The sequence below is a fragment of the Ceratotherium simum genome, chromosome 12 (assembly GCF_057802395.1).
Source record: "Ceratotherium simum simum isolate JZ-2026a chromosome 12, ASM5780239v1, whole genome shotgun sequence".
Classification (NCBI taxonomy): domain Eukaryota; kingdom Metazoa; phylum Chordata; class Mammalia; order Perissodactyla; family Rhinocerotidae; genus Ceratotherium; species Ceratotherium simum.
This window is the reverse complement of record NC_141911.1, coordinates 35,275,177-35,301,678: the sequence shown is the minus strand read 5'-3', so window position 1 is coordinate 35,301,678 and position 26,502 is coordinate 35,275,177. Positions and strand designations below refer to the sequence as shown.

Here is a 26,502-nt window from a genome sequence, read left to right as displayed (position 1 = left end):
GCTACATTTTGAGTTAATTTGTGTGTGAGGAAAGGGGTGAGGTTTTTTTGTGTATGTGCGTATGCATCTCCAATTGTTGACCACCATGTGTCGGAAAAACTATCTTTCCCGATGGACATATCTTGACACATTTGTTGAAAATCAAATTGGCCATTTATGTATGGATCTATTTCTGGACACTATTATATTCTTTTGATCTATAAGCCTATTTTACACAAATATCAAACTATACTAGTTATTGTAACTTTACATCAAGTCTTGAAATCAGACAGTAAAAGTCCTTCAGCTTTGTTTTTCTTTTTCAAAATTGCTTTAGCTATTCTAGATATTTGCATTTCCACTTAAATGTCAGAATTGGCTTGTCAATTTTTCCAAAAAAGCCTGCTAAGATTTTTGGATAGGGTTGCTTTGAACCTGTAGATCAATTTTGGAGAGAACTGATATCTTAATAATATTGAGTCTTCCAATTACATGGTATAGTACCAACTTCCCATTTTTAGGTTTCTTTAATTTCCCTAAACAGTGTTGCATAGTTTTCAATGAACAAATCTTATAAACACATTTTCAAATTTATCTATAGGTATTTAATTTTTTGATACTATTTAAATAGTACTTGTAGTTTCAATTTCCACTTGTTCATTGCTAGTATACAGGAATCAAATTAAATTTCATACATTGACTCTGTATGCTACAAAATAAATAAACTTATTTATTAGTTCTAATAGCATTTTTTTTGTAAATTCCCTGGGAATTTCCACATAACCAGTCATGTATATCCACTAATAAAGATAGCTTTATTTCCACCTTTCCAATTAAGATGGTCTGTAGTTTCCTATTCTGGTAATGCCTTTATGTGGATTTGGAATTGAGGTGATGCTGGTCTCATAAAATGACTTTGGAAACTTATCCTTCTTTTCTATTTTCTGTAAGAGATGCCTGGAAATGGTATTATTTCTTCATTAAACATTTCATAGAATTTGCCACTAAAGCCATTTGAGCTACAAACTTTCTGTTAGAGATCTATTAGAAGATCTTTAACTACAAATTCAACTTCCTCTGTAGAGCTACTATTAACATTATGTATTTCTTCATTAGTGAGACTTGATAGTTTGTGTCTTTGAAGGAATCTGTCTATTTCATCGAAGTTGTCTAATTAAGTAGCATAAATTTGTTCATAATATTTCCTTTTAATAATCTGTAGGATCTATAGTGAGCCCCCCCCCTCTTTCATTCTTGGAATTGGCAATTTGTGTCTTCTTTCTTTTTCTTCTAAGTCTTGTATGGATATTACGTTTATTAATATTTTCAGAGAAACAACTTTTCATTGCATTGATTTTTCTTTCTTGTTTTTGTTTTCTTTTTCATTGATGGTCTGCCTTTATGTTTATCATTTTCTTTTTTCAGCTTACTTTGGTTTCCATTTGCTCCTTTTTTTTCTAGTTTCTTCAGACACAAGTTCAGTTGACTCAAAATAAAACAATACACTAATAATCATCATTTACTATGAAACATAAAACACAAGGTCATGCATTTAAAACAAATAAGAACAAATATTAATACAGATTATTTTGTATATTTTCGTCATGTAAAATAGTACCTGGTTTGAGGCAATCCAAAACTGGTTCCAATACCAACACGAGGTAGATAGTTAACCACTTTCTTTACTGTTGCAGGGTCTGGGAAGTTGAACATTACAGCAACTATGAAAAGTAATTTTTAAAAATTAGAACATAATATGATTTCCTTTCTGGAAAACTGACTTCTTGGTCCAATAAAATATTTACTCTTAGTTCAGGAATCTATTAAATATAATCTTACCATATTACTTTTATTATAGTGTATATCAAGTTTTATATTAGTATGTTAGAGGTGATATTCATTTTACTTATAAATTCCTTTACCATAGACAATTACTTCTCTAAATACTGTCAAAAGTTCTAACAACTGTTGTTACATTAATGTGACCTGAAGTTTCGATTATCTATCTACAACTTTGAATTTACAAAATTGAATTTTGGCAAGTTAAATATATACTTATGAATTTCTATAAGGAACTAATTAAAATTTTAAGCATATATAGTTAACAACCTAACAACAGAAAGCCTATAGATGTAGCTACTAAACTGTCAGTTACATTTATTTCCAGTGATGACCAGTTTAAAAAATATTCTCTTTACAATGTCTGTATGTTTATATTTTATATGTTCATATAATCCAGAACAATGTGTGATCTGAAGGAAAATTTTTCCTCTATGGTTAATAATCAAATTTAATTTGATTTCTAATCATTTCTATTTCAATAACCACACATTTTGCAAATATCAAGAAATGCATGTCTATATATATATAAACATATGCAGCATATAAATGTTAATGTATGACAGTCATCTATAAATTTTTATCCTTCTTAAAATATATGAAAATAACAAAGCCATAAAATCATGACAGACAATTTAGAAGATATTAATTTGGTCTTGAAATTTTAATTATATTAACTTCAATATTGGAACCATATAAAAGCTATAAGTGCTCATCTAAAAAAAGGATCCTTCTTTCTACCTAGCCTAAAAAATACCTCTGGCCAAAAAATTTTATCGGATGTTGGTGTAACTTTTAAACACTGGCATTATCAACATGTTTCAGGTAAATAAGAACATGATCATTCACTAAGCACCTAAAACATATTTAGAACTGTCATATACATACCCAACATACCTTTTTAATAAGCCTTCCTTATACATCCGCTATTATACTCAATACAAGGGGAGAAAAAACAAAAGAAAAAACTATCATAGGTTATGGCAGAGGACCAAGCCCATGAGGGAAGGGCAACTGAAAAATACACATACAAAAGCAAGGATGCATAAGAAATTTCAAAGAAGGAAAATGAATGAGGATGAGCAAGTAATAAATATTGTAAGGTTGAAATCCCTCTGGGATAGCAAGAATGTAGACTGAACTAAAGTGTGAAACATTCACTCAATTATTTGCCTGGAAGAATAATGTTTACATTAGGAAAAAGAGGTATGTGTGAGGGAGGAGACCAAATAGGAAAGGGAAAAACATCTCTCCCTAAAGAAATCTGTATTCCCTAAAGACACATGATTTCATAAAGGAAAAAAACTGTATGTGCATGGAATATATGTTACTATGTGTAGAATTTGTAAATGACAACTTGTAGGTTATAGAAAGAGAAAATAAGAAAACTTCAACCTACTTATATAGAAGGAGTATGTGCAATAAGTCACTAGGTTTTATATATTCTCCCTTGCATGCCTCCAGTTGTACCCACCAATGCTTTTCCTTCAAGTTCACCTTATCTCCCCTTCTTGTCTTAATGAATTTCACCAAGTTCCATTCTAAACCCACAAATTGAATTTTAGTTCTTTCAAGAATGATGTAATACAAAGCAACCAGGACCATTCAGTACCATTTTCTGATGGTCCCTTTATAAATGGCAATAGATTAGACAAAAGATTAAATAAATGTATGAATCATTTGATTACCCTCTCACCTCTCCAAATGCAGCCACGTTCCAGAAGGAGTTTAAGCATCAGAGCAATGTTGAGGATATCAAAATTCCACAACTGATTAAACAGTTATTCCCCATATTTATAAAGGCTTGCACTAATTTGTGATATGGCCAGAAAAATAAAACTACAACAAATAATTCTAAGAATGACCAAGAGGAGAAAAAACCATGAAGATGCATTTAGTTCAAAAAGAGGTCAGTAGGACAGAGGGTAGACTACAAAATACTATCTAAATGGGAACAATATGGCATGTTTAAAAATGAAAGCTTAAAGAGATGGAGGTTAGCTTTGTAACAATATACTTTTGCAACATATTACCTCTGTTCGCCATAAAGATCTCCAGGGCTGTATTTTGCAAAAGATAACGCCGAGAAAAGATTGATCGTATCTCTGTGAACAGCCATTTTCCATGCAGCCCTTCTGTATAGGCCAGAATCTAGTGAGGAAAAAAATAATCCCAAGTAAGTAACAACAGTAGAAAATTTTTTGTTTTTTCCCTCTCAATTAAAACAGAAAAGACCCTATCAAGAAAAACAATTTCTAAGAATTGAAGAAACAGTGAAATAATCTGAAGGGAGACTAACAGAATAGACCATGATTTGTGGGAAAAAAGCTTAAATGAAACAGCAGAGTAAAATTATAAAACATCTATTTATAAATCCATTTGAGGACTTTCTAAAGCAATGATGTAATCTATTTCTTTTTAGGAAATACATATTGCATTATTTATTGATTGATTTTTGAGTCATATTATAGAAGTAAAGTTTCACATAAAACCTTAAAAAGGGAGACCTCAAAAAAATGTCATACATGCTTATGGATCACATATACAATTCAGTTTCATATAATATGATTGTAATGTATGCAAAAGTATTTTTATATACTTTAAAAAATATATTTAAGTTCATAACTTTAAAAAATTATATTTTTAAGGTCACTGTTAAGGCAACAGTCACTCAGAAATCACAAAGACCGACTGTATAAGAGGTTAAGTATCATTTTGTCAGCTAGGCTAAACACAAATCTGCAAATGAACTCAGAATAATCTCTCTATGGAGTAGGTGGTTGTCAGAGTAACTTGTTACAATTCTTGTCATCCCATGTGACAGATGCAGTAGCTTAGACTGCTTTGCTAACTCAAAGTAATCCCGTCTTGAGTCCTAAAACACTTTGTTGCTTTGTATTCAAGTTTTTTTTTTTTAAAGTTCATTTCAAAAGCTTAATTATTAATGTGTTAAAGGAAAACCAGATTGGAATTTCTCTACACCAGTACTTCATAAAATATTAATTTAAAAAATGCTATGTATTTGCTTTCAAAACCTGATGAAAATCCATGAAGGCAAATTAAGTTAAACAAGATATATCTCTCAAAAGTAACCACCATTAAAAAATACAAATAAAACGACATTTGATTATGATACTGCATTATAGGGACAAAGATGAGATAAGCAAAGAGTGAAAAAACAATGAATAGTAAGAATTTATCCTACACAAACTTTTTCTTTTCTTTACTCATTTCCATTTTCTAGATCTTAATTACAAATAAATCTATATTGCTCAATGCAACCTTATTTAATTCACTAAGTATGTACTTAGATTTTTCTACAGAAACGATTCTATATCTGGCACCATAGAACCTAGAAATGAAAGAATTGGTACAACTCTCAGGCTCAGCTTTTTTCGAAAAACAAAACAAAAATCCAAAGGACCAAATAAATAAGCACACTTTCAGTTTTAAAATTGGTGACAGAGATGAAAAGTTCTCATCACAAGAAAAATAATAATAAATAAAATAAAATTAGTGATAGAGAAATCCTACTAACTCTTTTCATACAACCAATATCTGTGTAAGTAAAATCAAGAGAAATGAACAGGAAAAGAGAGGATACAAATATGAGTATTACTGTCAACATTTTTTTTTAAGCAGAGGTTGCATGTACCCCTTTCTCTCACCACCAGCATAAATCTGCAGAGTCTGCAGTGTCCTCCTACTTGGTCTCTCTCCTGCTAGCCTTATCTCCAGAGTCTACTATGACCAGAGAAGGCAAAGAAAACTGTTTTAAATATATAAATCAGATCACATCACTCATATATTTAATACCACCCAGTGGCTTCGTATTACATGTATGATAAAATCTGAAGCTCTTTACAATCGTTATATAGCCTTACATCTGGGATTCTCTGATGAGCCCAATTCATTCTTCCTCAGGGCCTTTATATTTGTTTTCTCCTCTGTGGAATGTTCTCCCCCAAAATCTTCACATGGTTGGCTCATTCTCACATTTAGATTTCTGCTCAAATGTCACCTCCTCAGAGAAGCCACAGGATCTAAACCCCACTTCCTCCATTACCACCTCATCCCACTCAAACTCCAGATTTCCTTCATAACACTTATCACTACCTGAAATTATAGTATTTGCTTGCTTATCTATTGCTTCTATTCAGCACTAGAACACCAGAATCTAAATTCTCCTAGAGCAAAGACTTTGAATACATTCTATTTCCATTTTCTAAAACAATGTCTGACACAAAGTAGATATTATTTTTGAATCATTAACTGAATCAATGAATGGCCACCTAAGCTCCATATATGACCCCAAATCATTTTGTTTGGGCCATATGGTATTTTAACGAAATTTCAAGTAGTTGAAAATACTTGAGAAAATGAATATTTACATAAATATTCAGATTTCTGGTTTCTTAGGAAAAACTGGAGTATCTGTGAAATCTAGATCTATATGTCACATGGTAACAACTGGTCTGCACTCTCCATTTTGGCAGTCTCCATGCATTCACTCATTTACTATTGTTTGCCTAGCTTCCACTGGCATTTGAGTTTGCCACCTAGGACTTCTCGAATAGTAGAGAATCTAATATATGTTCTGTAATACTTATAGTCTACTATATCCAACTTTTTATAGGGAGAATGAGGCCCAGACAAGTTAAATACTTGATACAAAGTCCTCTGGAAAGTTAGTGGCAGAGTCTGGTCTACTCCAAGGTTTTCTAATCCATAAACCCAGAGCTTCCACATTTATACCACATTGTTACATTTCTAAAAAAGAGTTTAAACGTTTGTTAAACTAGGACTCAACTCATCAGAAATTTTAATCAACTACATTTGTTTTCCTGCACTTGGGTTATAGGTAAAAGAGGAAAATCAAAAGAAAACAAACAACAAAGGATCCTTTAAGCTCTGTGATATGTTAAGACTATCATATACTGGTCTGAAAATTCTATCTTTTATATCTATAGAGCTATATAATAAGACCTGTTGCTCATACTGGTGACGTCAATCATTGCCAAGATTTAATTAAAGATTTAATTATATTCTAGGATACTCCAATTATTAGCAGAAATAAGTATAGTCATGCATCTCATAACAACGTTTTGGTCAATGATGCATATACGACAGTGGCTCCATAAGATTAGTACCATGTAGCCTAGGTGTATAGTAGGCTATACCATCTAGGTTTGTGTAAGTACACTTTATGAAGTTTGCACAACAACAAAACCGCCTAATGACGCATTTCTCAGAACATAATCCCGTCATTGTGACACATGACTGTATACTAAAACACTGTTGTAAGATTTTTTTAATGTACTGAAATAGTTTTCCAATTAATCAAAAAATTCAATTTATATCCCATTCCTTTAAGCGTATGGTTATTTAAAAATCTTAAAATTCAGCAGGCAGCATGCTCCTTTAAAATTTGTTTTATTACCAAACATCCAACATATTCAAAACTACAGAAAATCACATAAGCCCCATGTACCCACTATCCAACCTTATAAAACTCTAAAATTTTGCCACATTATTGCATCTATTTTAAAAATTAATAAAGCATTACAAATAGTGTTGAAATTCCCATGTATAAATAACCCTTCCTGATCCCATTTTCCTCTTTCGTCAGAGCTAACCACTATCTTTGTTTTGAGGTTTATAATTCCCATCTAAGTTTTTATATCATTAGCACATACACATCCATAAATAATATGCAGCATTATTTTTGTATGTTTTCAAACCTGATATAAATGGTATCATACTGAATGTATGACAGTGTACTTTCAAAGTAAAATATAAGCAGGTCTGGTGATGTCTTAAAATTCAGAAAGAGAAACAGGAGGAGAGACAAAAAATTATTTAAAATTGCCAAAGGTATTAAAAATTAAAATCTTACACAAAAAAACTAACCTGACTCTAAAAAAAATTCCCAAATGAAATTCTATACTTATGGTCAAGATAATTAGCGTTTAAAATAGAAACAAAGAATCTCTTACCAGAATTACTAACCGAAATTGATATAATAACATTTCTTTAAAGTATTCATTAGCAAAAAGTGTCAGTACTGAAAAGCAGCTGAGGCCTAGCAAAGCAAGAGGTTTATTTCTTATTGGAATAGTATATTCTCGGTCTGAGGCTTCACTTCAAAGTCTCTAGAGTTCAATTAAAACTGGATTAGGTAGAAGCAGACCCTTCTTTGGGACTTTCTGTTCACTGAAACTCTACATACACTGACAGCACTCTAGACAGAGGTCTAGCCCTCCAATGAATCAGTTGCTATGGAAACTGTATCATTACCATTGCTCTGCAGTTATGACCCCAAGTCTAGAATAGCTTGAAAGCTTAAGCTCACAGCATTCTCTTTGAATGTTTACCACCTTGTTTGAATACTGTTAGTATTATTACTAGTGAATTCAACTTTCATTTTTTTTATCATTTGTTTCAACAAAGATGGTTTATTAGTTAAACGGTGAGATAAGGGAGTCAGAGAGGAAAGAAAGAAATCAGTATTTAATTATTTATATACATATAGAAATACTTACATACACACACATATAAGTACATATACACTGTTTCTTTACATTAAAAAATTCAAACGTATCTTCTTTAAAATTTTTACCTGAAAATTGTGCCCTCTGAAAAAGGATATATTTTTCCCCAAATAATAAACACATTTCTTTCTTCTACCCTTCAAATAGTATACTACGAACACATATGAAAACTTCTTCACCTTGTTGCATTTATTAACTTGAAAGTAAAGCATTTTTCACTGTCCCTTTAAACATTCATTTTGAAAAGCTTATGAATTTATCTAAATAAAACTTTCTTTTGTTTTCTCACCCACATGAAAGAATAAAAATATAAATCTGCATTTATTCTCCAACTGCATGATAGTCTTATTTACTGAATATCAGGCATTTTTAAGAAGTAGATTTAAAATAGTCTCTGAAAATAAAGCCATATTTGTTTCACTTAAGAAAAAAGGTTTTGTTTTAATTTTAAGTTTAAAATTCTTTTTGAAGGGAAAAATACTAAAAAGTGATAAAATTTTTTACCTCAAAAATAAGAAATATTTACGTGGGAGTCTGCATATATAGAATCAATAAAAGATGTTTTTAAAAAATACTATTCTTAATGTTTAAAACTAGCATTTCATAACTTAGTTCCAAATATTCGCCAATTTTTGCAGAGGTTTTACTCTTTCCGACGATTCTATATTAATTTATGAAGAATTTGATAATAAAAGTAAAATCAGATAATATATATCAACAATAGTACTTAAAATTTCACAACAAATCCATTTCCAAACTATATGCATATATTTAACATCAAGAAAAATGTTTTCAACTTAGTATAAAAAATGTAAACTAATCATGCTGTCAATTAAGCAATGACACTACTGGTAGGAAAGTCCAGAAGATATTCATATCCCATTTTCATGGAACATAATTTTAAATTAGAAAGAGCATACCTTAATATGAAAATATATTTAAAGTGAAAACACATATTGAAAAACATTCTAATAACTCACCACTAAATATATGTGTAAATATGTTTTATTTGCAATAATTGCAATTTTAACAAACTAGTTGAAAGTAATTTTAATTAAGTATTTTAAAGTTGTACCACACTATTATTAACATAGTTTTTGGATTTTGCTGCATATGATTTTCTCTGAACCTTAATGTCAAAGCATAGCACTTAACTTATTCTAATAATATTGAATTCTAGTTGGTTTAAGGATTTACTTCAGCACCAACTATATAACTTTTAGTTTTAAGTTTTCAAAGATATATTATTAAAGTTAAACATAGAGGTCTTTTTTTAAAATGACATATAGTTGACTCTGGTAGAAAATTCAAGATGGTAATTTTGTTATTAACTTTATATCTATGCACACACAAAATGTCCCCAAATTTTGAAAAGAACAGAACAAAAATATGAAAGTTATGAATATGAAAGAAAATTACCTTTTAAATTAATTATGAGTTAATTTTTTTCATCTATATAGTAAATTTCCTCCTTCTGCTTACTAGTACTATGATGTAGTACAGTATTCTCCTTAGCATTTTCATGAGTGACAAATTCAATTAAACATATTCATTACTCTAATGTTCTACTTGACAGTTTAGTCAGTCTGAAAAATTTAAAATATATAAATAAAATGCTATGTGACCTCTGTATTGATTGGGCTAAAATGGTTTTAGCCTGGGTGTGGATGATGGGACAGCTGGGAGGGGCAAGAAGGGAGCATACAAACACATACACTCTTACGTTTTCTCTTCCAATTACTGAGGGAGATGATAAAACCACAGCAAATGATGTATCAGCTCATTTTATCTTATCGCTTTGGGGCTAGGTGACAATGAAGTTCATATTTCACTGGCTCCCATTGAAGATTGTGAAAATTACTTGCCCTCATGACCTGAAATTTCACTAGAAGACAGAAATTTCTCTTCTGCAAAGTAATGCAATTTTTCAGATGTCAACCTTTAGCCCAGCTTTAAAAATTAATTTCATTTATATTAACCAATGATATTGATATTTTCACAGAACACTCTTTGATACATGAAGCACTGACTGGCAAATTGATGTTGCTTTAGATGGGTAAAACTATTTTATTTTAAGTTGCTATGGCAGACAGATTTATGGCAAACTGAAATTCCCATTTCATAATTTAATATTTGTGCTCGAGTGATGCACCTTTAAGCCCTTGGCCTGTAAATAATTCAGAGTCTTTAGTTGGTTCTGTTTTATTTTCAATATTCTTCAGCTTAAAAATAATTTACATTCCAAATGATGTATCATAAAAACCATCTCTTATGGAACTAACATTTAATATATATCTTAATGAATCAAAAGCCAAATGTGGTAATGAAGAAGCAGAACAAAGAAGGTATTTATCCATCATCCAACTAATCTGTTAGTTTTTTAATTTAAACTATATCTCAGTGTGACTTTTTTCTGAGAGAAGAATTGAAAATATACTATAAAAGGATATTAAGGAACAATATTAAGGAAGACGAATGCATCTTATTTATTTTTCACAGCAGCACACACAGTAAAAAGCTAAGTATTGAAGTTTCAGTAAAAGAGTAGAATGAACCTAAATAACTACCTGAATTAAAATAGAGACATCTGGGTTCGGAGGTACCTTTTAAGATAAAACATAATAAAAACAAAGCCACAAAGTCAATTTTATCATGAACAAGGTGTGAAAGTGTTTCATCTGATTTTAATATAAGAGATGCAGAAATCACCTTGTATCTATACAAAAAAAAAAATTCAGTGTTTTGGAGCACTAAAAATGAGACTAAAAGATGTACAGTCTAGTAGCTTAGCAAGTTTTCATTACCTTTATCCAGTAAAGAGTTTTATTAATTCAAATAATGCCTTGAGAAGATAATCATTACACCAGTATGCTTTCATTTTATTAATAAGTTAAAAATAAATTTATTCATTAATATATACTCTCAAAATTAGAAAAAAGCCAAGAAAAACATGTCTCTAATTTAACTATTTCTCCCCAAAATGGTTTAACACCACTCTGCCTAACTTTGTATCCTCAAAATCACTTTTGCATTTTTATGCTAACAATATTCCAGTTTCTTTTTTTTCCAAAAATATTTATATTTAATTTTCTTTACATGTATGATATGGGAAAAATGGTAATATAAATTATATTTTATGATTTTTCCATTTAGATTGGAAAGATTCCTAGTCACTTCTCAAAAATCTCTGAGAATAACATGCTATTGTCACTGAATTCAAGCTATAAAGTATTTTTGCCTATTATTCCACACACTGACTCTCTAAAGTCATGAGTTTTCTATTCCTTATTAAAGAGTTAAATTTAAATCACCCCTTATAAAAAACTTTCTAATTTCAAATATACTGGAATAGTCTATAAATATTCCAACATATAAATAAAACAACGTACAGACAGAAATTTCTTTCTTCTCAATGCCAATTCTTATTTTATGAACTCAATCTCAATCTCAGATTGGTATCAAAAGCCCTCCCTAGATACATGAACTAAATCTTCAAGTTAGAGTAATGTCAGCCTATAGCTACATTACTTATCTCTTTGTAGCAAATACAATATGATTTAGCCACTGGAAGTTTGTGGTGACTATTTAAACTTATTAAAGAAAAAACCTTTGTTTATCTTAAAGAAATTTGCTTTTCTTCTTCAAACATAGCGGAGAACAGAAACAAGCAAAATGGAAAGGAAAAAGTTATAGACAACTTCATGCTAACAGCCTAAAATCCCAAGGACACTTTTTTTCCCAATCTGAGGGAAATACTTTTCTACTATATATATTTTTAGCTTTGTTTCTCTTATTAATTACTCAACTTCTTTAGCTGGAGTCAGTTATAAATGTACATGTACCTATTTGCTTCCATAATAGAGCATGAAATTAAATATTGCGCTTGCCTTCAGCTTCAGATATAATCTTCCAAAAAGCTATTTTCTTAAAGGACCTATATTACACAGAACATGATGAACACAGTTTAAATAAGATTTGAGGGTTAATCTGATTTCATTGCATAACTCCATAACATTGTATACTCTCACTAGATTAGAGTTGCTACTTGACTGGAGTTCTTTGAGGCTAGGCCACTGGTCTTACTCATCTTTCTATTCACAGTACATAGCACAGTTTCAGGAACATAGAGACGTGGACCTCCATCCATCGATGGAGGGCCAGCCCAACCTCACAAAGTACATACAATCTAAGCTTCTGGGAACACATAAACACAAACATAGCAGAAAGCAAAAAGGGGCAGAAAAATGAAACGGAAAACTACAACATAGCATTTTTAAAAGACCAAATTCAAGGGTCAGAGTACTTTAACTTCTGACCAAGGTGGAGTAACAAGGACTGGATTTACTTTTGTACATAAACAATATTTAAAATAGAGATAACATATGAAAAAAATTGTTTTCAAAACATTAAACATCAAGCAATGAAAGACAGTGACCCCTGGGAGACAGGAAAAACAAGCAGTGACACCTACTATTGCTCCAGCTCACTGTCTGGAGAGACTGCAGGCCCCAGAACAGGCAGGAGCACCTCAGTTAGAACACACTGGTCTCCTGGAGTAGAGAAAACAGTTTGGAGTACAGTGAGATCAAGGCGGCTAAGTTTGCAAAGTAGCGTAGCAGACTGGAAAGAACTGGAAAGAGAGAACCCAGAGTTCCTGAGATCTGCAGTCTTCAGCTGAGTACTGATCAACCCATGTGTTTAAGAAAACAACCTCAGGCCAGTAAAAGAATCATTCCCCCAAATTAGAGAACAACACCTAGAGCTCACACAGCCAAAGCAAAAAAAAAAAAAACAAAAAAAAAGAATCTCATAATTCATGGAGCATTGGGTAGAGTACTCAGAAGAGCTTTAACTTAGTAGTGTGGAAAAAATTAGCCCTGGACTAAACACTGCTCTGGTCCTCCCTAACAAACCTTAAAAGCAAGATCCACACAAATCAAACTTTTTCCAAGTAACCTAACTGTATTCTAGAACAATGCATTAAAATATTTATGGAATACAAAAATATTTACCACACAACAGGGTAAAATTCACCACAGCTGGTATTCAATTCAAAATTACCAGGCCTGCAAAAAATCAGGAAAATACATACGACCAATAATGAGGAGAGAAATTAATTAAGCAAAACTGACCCAGAAATGACACAGATGACAGAATTATTAGAAAAGGACATCAAATCAGACAAAGTAGATCTTAGAGCAAAAAATATCACTAGGGATAAAGATGGTCATTTCATAATGATAACAGATCATTTTATCAAGAGTCCATAACTATCCTAATTGTCTATGAGCTGAATAAGAGTGCTTTAAAATACATGAAGCAAAAACTGAGAGAACTGAAATGAGAAATACGCAAATCTACAAATCCACAATTATAAACAGATTTCAACATTCCTCTCTCAATAACTGATAAAAAAGGAGATGGAACATCAGTAAGGATATAGAAGACTTGAATGAGACCATCCATCATCACCTAACTGACATTTATAGAGCCATCCATCCAACAACAGCAGAATACACATTTACAAAGATAGAACATATTTTGGGCCAAAAACAAAGTTGCAATAAATTCAGCAGATTCAAATCATATAAAGTGTATTCTCTGACCACAAGGAAATTAAATCAGAAATCAGTAACAGAAAGATATGTGAAAAATTCCCAAAATTTGAAAACTAAATAGTACACTTCTAAATAACCCATGGGTCTAAGGAAAAAAAAATCTCAGAAAGTAGATTGAACTGAATAAAAATGAAAATACAACATATAAAAATTTGTGGAATGCAGCTAATGCAGTGCTTAGAGGGAAATTTCAACCACTAAACACCTATACTAATTGGAAAGTAAAAAGGTCTCAATAATTCAGCTTGCACCTTAAAAAACTAGAAAAAATAAGAGTAAACTAAACCCAAAGTAAGCTGAAGAAATAAATAAAAATCAAAGAGAAAATCAATAAAATAGAAAACAAAAATAATAGAGAAAAAAATAACTGAAACCAAAAACTGGCTCTTTGAAAAGATCAATAAAATTTATAAACTTCTAACCATACTGATCTGGCAAAAAAGAGAGAAGACACAAATTATCAATATTAGGAATGATATCAGCAATTATCAACATGAGGAGAGAGGAAACATCACTACAGATTATATAAACATTAAAAGAATAATAAGGGAATAGTATATACAACTTTATACCACTAAATTGGACAATTTTGATCAATGAACAGACTTCTTGAAAGACACAAACTATCCACGCCCTCTCAAGAAGAAACAGATAACATAAATAGCTCTATATCCATCAAAGAAATTGAATTCATAGTTTAAATCTTCACCTAAAGTAAACTCCAGGCCCAGATGGCTCCACTGGTGAATTCCACCAAATATTTAAGGAAGAAATAGTACCAATTCTATACAAAGTCTTCTAGAATATTAAAGATGAGGGAAGCCTTGCCAACTCATTCTATGAGGCCAGCATTACTCATATATTAAAACCAGACAAAAGCATTATACAACAAGAAAATCCAAGGAGTGGTCTCCACTTAAATATTTATGTAATTTCTTTGTCTTGAGATTTATTGTGGATACTCTATAAAATAAACAGATTAAATGCCTTCTCAAACTACCAAGAGACATTTTCCCACTCCTGCACTTTCACAAATTGTCTCTGAATGCACCCACTTATCCTGTATCTTTCTCAAAAATGTCCACACCAGTTTTCTTTTGTCCTGTATTTCAGCTTGACTTCTTTTGGATTTTAGTAGGGTAGATGAATTCTCAGCCTTCTCATTTCACACTGAGTGATTTCACCCATAACCACTGCTTCTAATACCAAACCACAAAGGGGTGCAAGAATCTAGTCATAAGACATTAGAGGTGATTACCTCTACTTGGAGATGTCAAGTTTTGTACCTCTTACTTACTAGATATCTTACGTCTGATCACTTAACTAGATAGCTCCACCACAATATCCTCTAAATTCTCAAATTCGACACATCCAAAAATGAACTCACATTTTGTCCCCTCAAGAGCTGTCATTAGTCCATTAGAGATTATTTTGGTAAACGGAGCCACAAATACCATGTATACCACACAGAAACCTGAGTCATCCTATATCCTACCTCTCATTCCTTTTGATCTCACTGATCTCTTAATCAACAAGTTCACTGAATTCTATCTCCTTACAGTACTTACATCCTTCTGCTCTTGGTCACATATACTGAATCTACTTTAGAACAATTCTTCATCACATTTGAATGTTTTCACAGACCTATCTCATGTTCCAACCATGTCACACAACATACACTCCTTCAACCACGCCATGCTGTTTCATGCTTACACGCCTTCCAGTGTGTTGGTCTTTCTATCTGAAAAGCAACCTCTTTTAATGAGCTTGGTAGCGGTGGTGGGGGTGGCTGTATTAGACTGGTAGTAGAGAGTAATAGCAATAGCAGCAATAAATACAATTTAATTAGAACTCTTTGTATGCCAGGATCTATTTAAGTGCTTTAATTCAATTAATTCTCAAAATGGCACTATGAAATACATGCTATTTTCACCATTTTATAAATGAGAGAACATTCTTTGAGAGGTTAGATGACTTAGTCAAAATCACATAACCAGTAAGTAGTGTAGCCAACTCTATCAGACTTCCAACATTGTGCTCTAAGCCACTACATAATACTTACTCCTTGGTGAACCTTTCATCCTTAAAATCCAAGACAAGGTTTTGTAAAACCTCTGACTTTCCAAGCAGATTCAATCATCCTCTGCTTTGTGCTATCACAGGCCTAGTACAAACTCCATTTATTTGTAAATATCTCCCTTAGTAGACAATGAATTTCTTTAAGTAGACATACAAATTACTTATTTTTGTAAACCTGGAGTACTCGGTACCTTACAGAACTCAATGTCTACTCAACGAATAAATGACAAGATTATTTGAGTTGAAAACTAATTTTTCATCTTCCACTCCTTGCTTCTATAATTAGTTTTAAAACTGAATTGAAAAGAAATCTCTAGACTTGCTAAAATAATGAACTTTGTGTCTCATTTCTTGGTAAGGGCATTTAGTGGGGCCATGATCAAGGTTAGCAAAATTTATTGTTCCTGGAGAGAGTGGTTAAAATGATCTCTCATAAGTAACTATCAAGTATCCTATGGAATATAATTGCCCTGTGATGAATTATTACCACCTAAAAGAAATACAAGTTTCCTAACACCTCACCCACTCCCTCCAAAAATTCCGTAATGTGAATTTGCTATATTATCTAAGAATATTCAATTCTGCTATAGAAGATAAGAAAATAAATGGGAAAGATGAAAACAAAAAGAAACATTAAACATTGATAATAAGATAGTAACTTGCGAGATATAAGTAAAATTCATAGGCTATGTGAAGTAGAGATAATAAGACAGTAGCTTGTGAGAGACAGATTTCAAAAAGTGCTATGTACAGTAAATTTAAAGTTAAAAATCTGTTAAGACCTGTTAAAGACAGAATACATTGAATGTATGACAGAATAAAGAAGAATGTTACATACAAATAAAAAGAGATGGAAAGACCAAGTCACAAGATATAATCATGCCAATGCTGATATTTCTCTAGGTCTTGAGAGTGAGGCAGTATTTACCCTTTTGTTCCCAGACACTCTTTTCAAGGATGTTTGTATAGTGAACAGCCTATGAAGAGATAGTGTCTTTTCTTCAGAGCAAAAGGCAGGTGTTTTTTACTGTCCAGTACAATAAAGATAATGATGCTCTTTGGGGCAAAGGCCAGACTTTACTGCCTATTGTAAACATTTTGGGTTCTTGAAGATTGAGGTTGCTCAACTGGGATGTAAACTCACTGAGTGCACAGTATCTACCTGGGCCTCTTGTCTTAGTCTGTTCAGACTGCCATAATAAAATATCACAGACTGGGTGGCTTAAACCACAGAAATATATTTCTCACAATTCTGGAGGCTGGGAAGTCCAAGGTCAGGGTGCCAGCAGATTTGGTTCCTAGTGAGAGCTCTCTTCCTGGTTTGCAGATCGTTGTCACAGTATCCTCACATGGTGGAGAGAGAGAGACCTCTCTTCCTTTTCTTATAAGGCCAAAGTTCTGTTGGATTAGGGTGCCAACCTCATGACCTCATTAAACCTTAATTACCTCCTAAAGAACCCCATCTCCAGTTACAGTCAGGGGAGTTAGGGTTTCAATACATGAACTGGGGGTTGGGGAGACACACAGTTCAGTCCATAGCATCCCTTCATGTCACCTTGTGAAACTTAGGGGCAAGAGGAACAGACACTAAATGATGCTTATTCTCTTTGTTGTGCTGTAAGAAAGGTCTTTGTCTCTGACCCAGGAGTCTCAGGTCTTCTGCCAGCATCCATGAAATTTTGGGAAGATAAATTGTTAGTTTGTAAAGTAGGGTAAACTTTCAGATTGACACTTTGGATGACAACTACATCAGGCTTAAATAGGCCACCCACTGGTGATACCCAATACAGTCCGATCCGGCCCCTGTGGGTTTTATCTGAACAAGAAATTCAGACAAAACCATAATTATTCAACAGGCTAATTGGTTAACGATAGCTCTGGCCCGGGGTAATTACTGCTGCATATCTCCAATAGAGGAAGTGTGTTTCATTGGCCTGGGCCACTTTCCATCTGTGAATTCCCTTGCTCAAACCTCAACACTGGGACTTATAACACTAACAACAAGAAAGGCTGATAAGGCAGAGAAAGAGACAGGACATGTAAATGTTGCATAACTAGGATTCAAATACTAGATCTTTCTGCCTGCTTGCATTCTATCCTAAGTACATTACCTTACCCTATCTCACTTCCCTTCCGTCTGTGTGTTTTAAATTGATTTAATAGGTCACATGATTGGATAATCTTAATTTAATCTGTGAGTCCTTCCGTTCTGTGATCTCAGGGATGATTTTTCTGGTAGTATATTTGGAGGCTACCATTGTAGCAAGGTAGTTTCTCACAGAACAGGTTCACAGCAAACCTTTATCCAACACTAAATTACAATTTAAAAAAATTATTCTAGACCTCAGGGAAAAACTAGGAAGCTCCATAATTCATTTATGAAGTCAGTATAATTTTAATACTGAAAACTTAAAAGAGAGAGCATATAAAAAAGGAAAATTGAAGAGCAATTTCATCACTGAATAAAGATACACAACTTCTAAATAATATAAGCAAACAAAATCCAGCAACGTATTATAATAATATATTACAAAGGAGAGTAGTTCATTGAATTGCAACAGTGGTTCTATATCAGAAAATCCACAACATAATCATTATATCAACAAATTAAACGGAAAACATTATATAATCATTTAGTAAATGCTGAAAAGGCATTTGACCAAATTTAGGAACCATTCCTAAAAAAAAAATGCTAATAAAATAGGAATAAAAAGAAATTATATATAATAAAGGCTTTTTACCAGAAGCCTAAGACAAATATTAAATATGTGAGCTGGGGCTAAACATGTAAACTCTGGACTAAATAATAGTACCCATCTCATACGCTTGTTTTGAAAATTAAATATATGTATAGCTAGTAAAATAATGCCTGGCACATGGTAAGCATTTGGTATGTGTTAGCAATTATTATTACAATAATTATTATTATCACCAGTCAAATGGCAAAAGGTGTAATAAATGAAATACAATAAAATTTAAAACCTAGTATAAACGTTGAAAAGGAAAAGATAAAACTCTTAATATATCCAAAACACTCTAATTAAAATGATAAAAATACACATATAAGATAAATATGGAAACATTAATAGCTGTTCTGCATTTTAGCAACTGGCACTTAGATATAGAAACTGGAAAAATGTATTTCATTCATAATAGCAAGAAAAACTTTAAACAGGAATAATTTTAGCAAGAAAGGCAAAGAGGAGCTGTAAAAAAATATATAAAATATTAAAGGAACAAAAAGTACAATCTGAAACAAAAAATAACAAATGTTTTTAATAGCAAAATTTAATATCATTAAAATGTAAATTTGCCAAAAATCAATATATAAGTTTAATGTATTTGCAATTAGAAAGCCAATGGGGCTTTTCGTAAGCTTCATAAAATTATTTAAAGTTTACATGACAGAATATATACCTGAAAATAGCCAATAAAAGGATGAAAACTAGTTAGAGGGAATACTCCACCTTAAACACTATGCAGGACTAGTTAGAGGGAGTACCCCATCTTAAACACTATATAGACAGAGTAAAGACTTAAATAAAAAAATATATTTTAAGAACATTAGACTATAACACAGTCTGATATTTCCTATTTCATTTCTATTTTTTTAAGTATCAGTTCTGATGCACAAAAATAATAGCACTGCTTAATGTGGTATGATCAACAGGTAAGTAAATCACCTAGACTGCACAGTGGCTTGCACATAGTTGGCTTTCAACTGTTTTTCCCTTCACTACATATATAATCTAGAAGGCAAGAGACCTTTTAAACCATAACTGGAAATCAGAATTTATAAAAGAAATATTTAGGCCTATAACTTTATAAAAATGTAAAATTAATTAACGGCAAAAGATATGATTAATAAACTCAAGTGGAAAGACAGATTTGGAAAAATTATTTCATGATAGACAAAGGATTACTATAATATACAACGAACTTTTATAAATTCAAAAGAAAATGAATAAAAAATGTACAAAGATTTAAAAAGGAATTTCACAGAACTAATTCAAATGTCTAACATTAAAAATAAAAAGTTTAAATTTATTAGTAGTAATGAAAAACCTCAACAAAACAAGAATGAGATATTTTATACCCAAGAGACTAGCAAAAATTAAAAAAGCCGTAACACATTTTGCTGACAAGAATGCAAAGAGAAGTATATATCGCTGGTGAAAAAATGAGATGTAAAACCCCTTCAGAAAGTAACCTTACATTATTTATTAAAAATAAAGATAGCCACATTTTTCATAGTGACAAAAAAAAAATGGAAAATGAGACTGTGAAATCCAATGCATGTCATTAGGAAAATGGGTGAAAAATTATGACATGTCTTCTTCAGTCATTGAAAAGAATGAATTAAAGCCACCTCAGCTGACTTGGCTGAATATCCACCATCAAAATACAGTACAGTGAGAAAAGCAACATACCAACAAGTATATATTACAGGATTTCATTTTGGTGAATCAATGAAAAACTCCCCAACCACACCCATAAGTTTATATGAAAATGGAGACAAATATGAAAGGATACATGCTAGATTGTTATTACATGTTAAGTGGGAGAAGAGGATTTGGGAGGTAGGAGATTGGGGTGAGAAGGAACAAGAGAGAGCCAAGAAAAGACAGGAAAACAGCATGCGTAAAAATAAAACACACACACAACAAAAACAACCAGTGAGTAGAGTATATTTATAATAAAACTATTCATGTATGTATGCATAAAAACATTTATTAAAATGTGAATAAGAGAAGGTATGTCATTATTTTCTAAATTTTTGTTACTACGTTATGTTAGCAGTTTTTGTATACTGTCATGGAAGACAAAAGTCACCTTATTTTTCTTTCCTTTTTCTCAGTAGTTTTCAGAGTTCAAATTGTTTATCTTATTTCTCCTTTTATTTTTTATTTTATGTATTTATTTATTTTTAAAGATTTTATTTATTTATTTTTCCCCCCAAAGCCCCAGTAGATAGTTGTATGCCATAGCCGCACATCCTTCCAGCCGCTGCATGCGGGACGCGACCCCAGCATGGCCGGAGAAGCGGTGCGTCGGTGCGTGCCTGGGATCCGAACCCGGGCCACCAGCAGCTGAGCGCGCGCACGCAACCGCTAAGCCACGGGGCCGGCCAATATTTCTCCTTTTAAAGTTTCCAAAATTCTTTCTATAGATTCTTAGAGTTCTTCTTCACGTAGGACCAGCCCGTCTTCCTTCTCAATGTCTTTAAAGATAACAATAAAACTTCTTTCAATTTTAAATGCTTTACTTCTGATTTCTGTCAATTACCAAAGGTTCAGGTCACAGTCCTTCATAGTCACGGAGTGGGGACTTGATTTAGAAAGAGAAACTGAAAACCAACATGGACCTCTGTGATCCTCTCAGAGCTCACCAAATATTTTTCTTACCCACCCATCTCTGACCTCTGTAGGCCTGACATAACAGTGAGAGCAGAACAGGAATTCCCTCATGTTCGGGTAGTTTATTTCTGAGGATGATGGCCTTAAATACCTACCTCTGTGGCCTCTGGCACAAGCATTAATAGTCCCATTTGTTCATATTAATTATTGCATTTTTATGTTGATATGAATGTAGGACTTGCCTAGACTACTTTTTTTCCTTTGGTTTATTTTACTTCATTCATAACTTATATCAAAAAAAGCAACCTTTAAATGAAAGCAAACTAATTCCTAAGAATATCACCTCCGACTTCCAATGCCGCCTACATGTAGAATTAAAATAAGAGAAAACCCTTAGAGTTAAGGTTAAATCCATCACAAATTTTTTACTTAAAATTTTATTAAGGCATTACTTACGTATGGGAAATACACAGTTAATAGGTGTACAGCTTGATAGTTTTAATAAATTCATACATCTATGTTATCACCATCTTATCATGATATAAAACATTTTCATCATTTCAGAAAGATTCCTTACACCCCTTCCCAGCTAAGATCTCCCCCTCCAAATAATCACTGTTAGAACTTCTTTCACTATTATTTAGTTTTACCTGTTCTCGAGTATCATATACATGGAATCATACAACATGTACTCTTTTGTTTCTAGCCTCTTTCACTCACCACAATGTTTTTGAGGTTCATCCATGTTGCTTTGTGTATCAGTAATCCATTCCTTCTTATTGCTGAGTAGTATTCCACTGTATAAACATAAAATATTTGGTGTATCCATCCTTCTTTTTTTTTTTTTTTTTGGTGAGGAAGATCTGATGCCAATCCTCCTCTTTTTTCTGAGGAAGACTGGCCCTGAGCTAACATCTGTGCCCATCTTCCTCTACATTATATGGGATGCCGCCACAGCATGGCTCGACAAGCAGTGCGTCGATGCGTGCCCAGGATCCAAACCAGTGAAGCCCGGGCTACTGCAGCAGAGCGAGCGCACTTAACCACTTGTGCCACCGGGCCGGCCCCACGTATCCATCCTTCTGTTGATGGACATTCAGTTAGTTTAACAAGAATAAAGTTGATACGCACACCAGTGTAGTAGCCTTTTGGTAAACATTTGTCTTCATTTCTCTTAGATAAATATCTAGGATTGGCATTGCTGCTTCATAGGTTAAGTGGTATGTTTAATTTGAGGGAAACTGCCAGAACAATTTTCAAAGTGGTTCTGGGGCCAGCCCCGTGGCTTAGCGGTTAAGTGCGCGTGCTCCGCTACTGGCGGCCCAGGTTCGGATCCCAGGCGCACACTGATGCGCCATTTCTCCAGCCATATGAGGCCGCGTCCCACATACAGCAACTAGAAGGATGTGCAACTGTGACATACAACTATCTACTGGGGCTTTGGGGAGAAAAAGGAGGAGGATTGGCAATAGATGTTAGCCCAGGGCTGGTCTTCCTCAGCAAAAAGAGAAGGATTGGCATGGATGTTAGCTCAGGGCTGATCTTCCTCACTAATTAATAAATAAGTAAACAAACAAACAAACAAATAGGTTCATTATTTTACACTCCTATCTGCAATAGATGAGATCTCCAGTTCCTACACATCTTTGCCAACATTTGGTGCTGTCAGTCTTATTAATTTTAGCCATTCTAGTGCATAGTTGTGTCTCACTGTGATTTTCCAAGGTGACAAATGTGATTTTCAACACTTTTTCAGGTGCTTTTTGGCCATTCATATGCATTCCTCTGTGAAGTCTCTAATCAAATCTTTTGCCATTTGTTTGATTGAGCTGTCTTTTCATTATTGATTTGCTAATATTTAGTAGACATGAGTTCTCTATGAGATAAATGTATTGAGGATATTTTCTTCCAGCTGAGGCTTCCTTATTTATTTTGTTAATAATATATTACCATGAAAAGATTTAATTTCGTTAAAGTCTATATTTTCTTCATCAATGCTAAATGATTTCTGGATCTTAAAAAGAAATATTTGCAAATATACATTAAAGTCAGTTTGTCAGTTCTTCAAAAAGACCTACTGGGATTTTGAATGGAATTAAGTTGAATCTGTAATTTGAGAAAAATTGACATCTTCAAATACTATCTTTTAATACATGAACTTGTCTCTCTCCATTTATTTAGGTTTTCTTTAATTTGTCTTAGCAATATTTTGCAGTTTTCAGTAGCTTTCACCTACTTGTTTGCAAACGAGAGAGTTTTATTTTTTCTTTCTAATTCATACGGCTTTCATTTCTTTTCCCTGTGCTATTGCACTAGCTAGGGATCTAGTACCATGTTGAGTAAAAGTGGATGTTCTTGCCTTGCTCCCCATTTTAAAGGAAAAGGCATTCAGTTTTCACCATAATAAAAAGTTGGTTGTAGTTTTTCTCCAGATGTCCTTTGTTGGAGTGAGAAAGTTCTATTCCTCTTTAGCTGAAAATTTCATCATTAATGGGTATTGAATGCTGTCAAATTTGCCCCCCTTTTATTGAGATCATATTCTTTTTCTCCTTTATTAGTGTAAACTATGGTGATGAGTTATTCAAATGTTAAAATAAACGGGCTGGCCCTGGGGCTTAGTGGTTAGGTGCCTGCGATCCGCTACTGGCGGCCCGGGTTCAGATCCTGGGTGCGCGCGACGCACCGCTTCTCTGGCCATGCTGAGGCCACACCCCACATACAGCAACTAGAAGGATGTGCAGCTATGACATATAACTATCTACTGGGGCTTTGGGGGAAAAAATAAATAAATAAACAAAATTATAAAAAAATAAAATAAAATAAACCTGTATTCCTGAAAAAAAAAGCCCATTTAGTCATGATATATTATCCTTTTAAGTATTGCTGAATTTGATTTATTATTATTTTGTTAAACATTTTTTTCACCTATATTGATAACAGATACTAGTCTGAAGTATTTTTTTAATAGTTTTCTTATCAGGGTTATGATATCCTCATAAAATGAGTTGATAAGTGCTCCCTCCTCTTCTATTTTTCAAAAGAGTTTATGCAAAATTTACATTATATTTTCGTTAAATATTTTATAGAATTCACGAGGAAAGTCATCTGAATCTGGGCTTTTCTTTACTTTTATTTTATTTTTTTTTTTTTTGCTGAGAAAGATACGTCTTGAGCTAACATCTGCCACCAATCTTCCACTTTTTTTGCTTGAGGAATATTAGCCCTGAGCTAACATCTATGCCAATCTTCCCATATTTTGTATGTGGGTCGCCACCACAGCATGGCTGACGAGTGGTATAGGTCTGCTCCCAGGATCCAAACCCATGAACTCAGGGCCACAGAAGTGGAGAGCCCTGAACTTAACCACTATACCACGGGGTCAGCCCCTGGGCTTTTCTTTAACATAGAGAGAGCTATTTGGGTTATCTATTTCTAATTAAATGAGCTTTGGAAGTTTCAGACTTTCAAGGAATTTGTTCAATTTATCTAAGTTGTCAAATTTATCCTTTTAATGGCTGTAAGATCTATAACAACGTCCTCACTTTCATTCCCAATAACGGTAATTCTGTTTTCTCTCTTTTTTCTTTATCAATCTGGTTAGAGTTTTTTCAGTATTATTGAAGTTTACAAAGAACCAGCTTTGGGATCCATTGCTTCTTTCCTATTGTTTTTTGTTTTCTTTTCACTGATCTTCTTCTTTTATGTCTTTTATATCTTTCCTTATGCTTACTTTGGATTTAATTTGCTCTTCTTCTAACTTGTTAGTGATACAGTTTAGATCTGTGATTTTAAACTTCCCTGTTTTTTTCATATGTAGATTTTCCTCTAAGTATTGTTTTATCTATGACCTACAAATTTTGATATGTTTGTTTTCATTATTATTTAAAAATATTTCCTAATGTCCCTTACGGTTTCTTCTTTGTATTTATTTTTTTCACAGAATATGTTATTTACCTGGAAATATTAGGGGACTTTCCAGATACCTAATTTTGATTTCTGGTTTAACTGTATCATGAATAGAGAACATAATCTCTAGAATCTAAATTCTGTTAAATTAATGCACCCATTTTTATGACCCAACAAATAGTCTTTGCTGTAAATTTTGCATGTGAACTTGTAAGAACTAGGAATTCTGGAGTTACTAATTGTAATGTTTTATCAATGTCAATTAGCTCAAATTGGTTTATAATGCTGTTCAGGTGTTCTACAGAGTTACTAACTTTATGGCTATTTTTCTATCAATTACTGAGAGAGAAATTTTGAAATCTCCAACTACAATTGTGAATTTAAATTTTTCTCCCTTCAGTTCCTTCACTTTTTGCTTCCTATTTTACAATCTATTATTTGGTGCTATATTAGTTTCCTATTACTGCTATAACAAATTACCACAAACTCAGTGGCTTAAAATAATGCAAAATTATGTTACAGTTCTGTAAGTTAGAAGAGTGAAATGGGTCTTAATGGGCTAAAACAAGTCTGAGTTCCTTCTGGAGGCTTTAGGGAGAATCCATTTCCTCGCCTTTTACAGTTTCTAAAGGCCACCTGCATTCCTTGGCCAATATCCCCTTCTTCCTCCATCTTCAAAGCCAGAAGTATGGAATCTTTAAAGCTCTCTCTCTGACTCTGATCTCTGCTTCTGACATCACATTTCATCCTCTGAACTCTCCTACCTCTTCTGTCTCTTATAAAGACCCTTGTATTCACATTGGGCCTACCCAAATAATCCAGGATAATCTCCCCACCTCCAGATCCTTAACTTAATCACATCTACAAAGTCCAGATGCTCTGGGGATTGGGACATGGACATCTGTGGGGAACTCTTACTTTTTTTGCTACAGATACATATATATTCAGGATTGTTATATCTTCTTGATGAATTGGACCTCTTATTAGGAAATGTCCTTCTTTATCTGTTAATATTCCTGAATTCTATTTTATCTATATTTAATATTGGAATCCCAGGTTTCTTTTGATTAGTGTTTGCATGGTTTACATATTTTTTATCATCTTGGTGTCTTCAGATTTAATTGCATCTTTTGTAAACAATACATACTTGTGTCTTATTTTTAATGTTTGAAG

The 26,502-nt window shown here is 32.8% G+C and overlaps 1 protein-coding gene across 6 annotated transcripts in view; it reads right to left on the bottom strand.

Moving 5' to 3' along the window:
* Positions 1–26,502, bottom strand: part of LRBA (LPS responsive beige-like anchor protein) — a 718,950-nt gene that overhangs the window by 222,337 nt on the left and 470,111 nt on the right. For all 6 annotated transcript variants that reach the window (XM_087437546.1, XM_087437548.1, XM_087437549.1 and 3 more), the window contains exons 41-42: positions 3,852–3,969; positions 1,598–1,700 (exon numbers count right to left, since the gene is read on the bottom strand). In XM_087437546.1, coding sequence (XP_087293672.1) covers positions 1,598–1,700; positions 3,852–3,969 — 221 coding nt within the window. The remainder of the gene's footprint in view (positions 1–1,597; positions 1,701–3,851; positions 3,970–26,502) is intronic.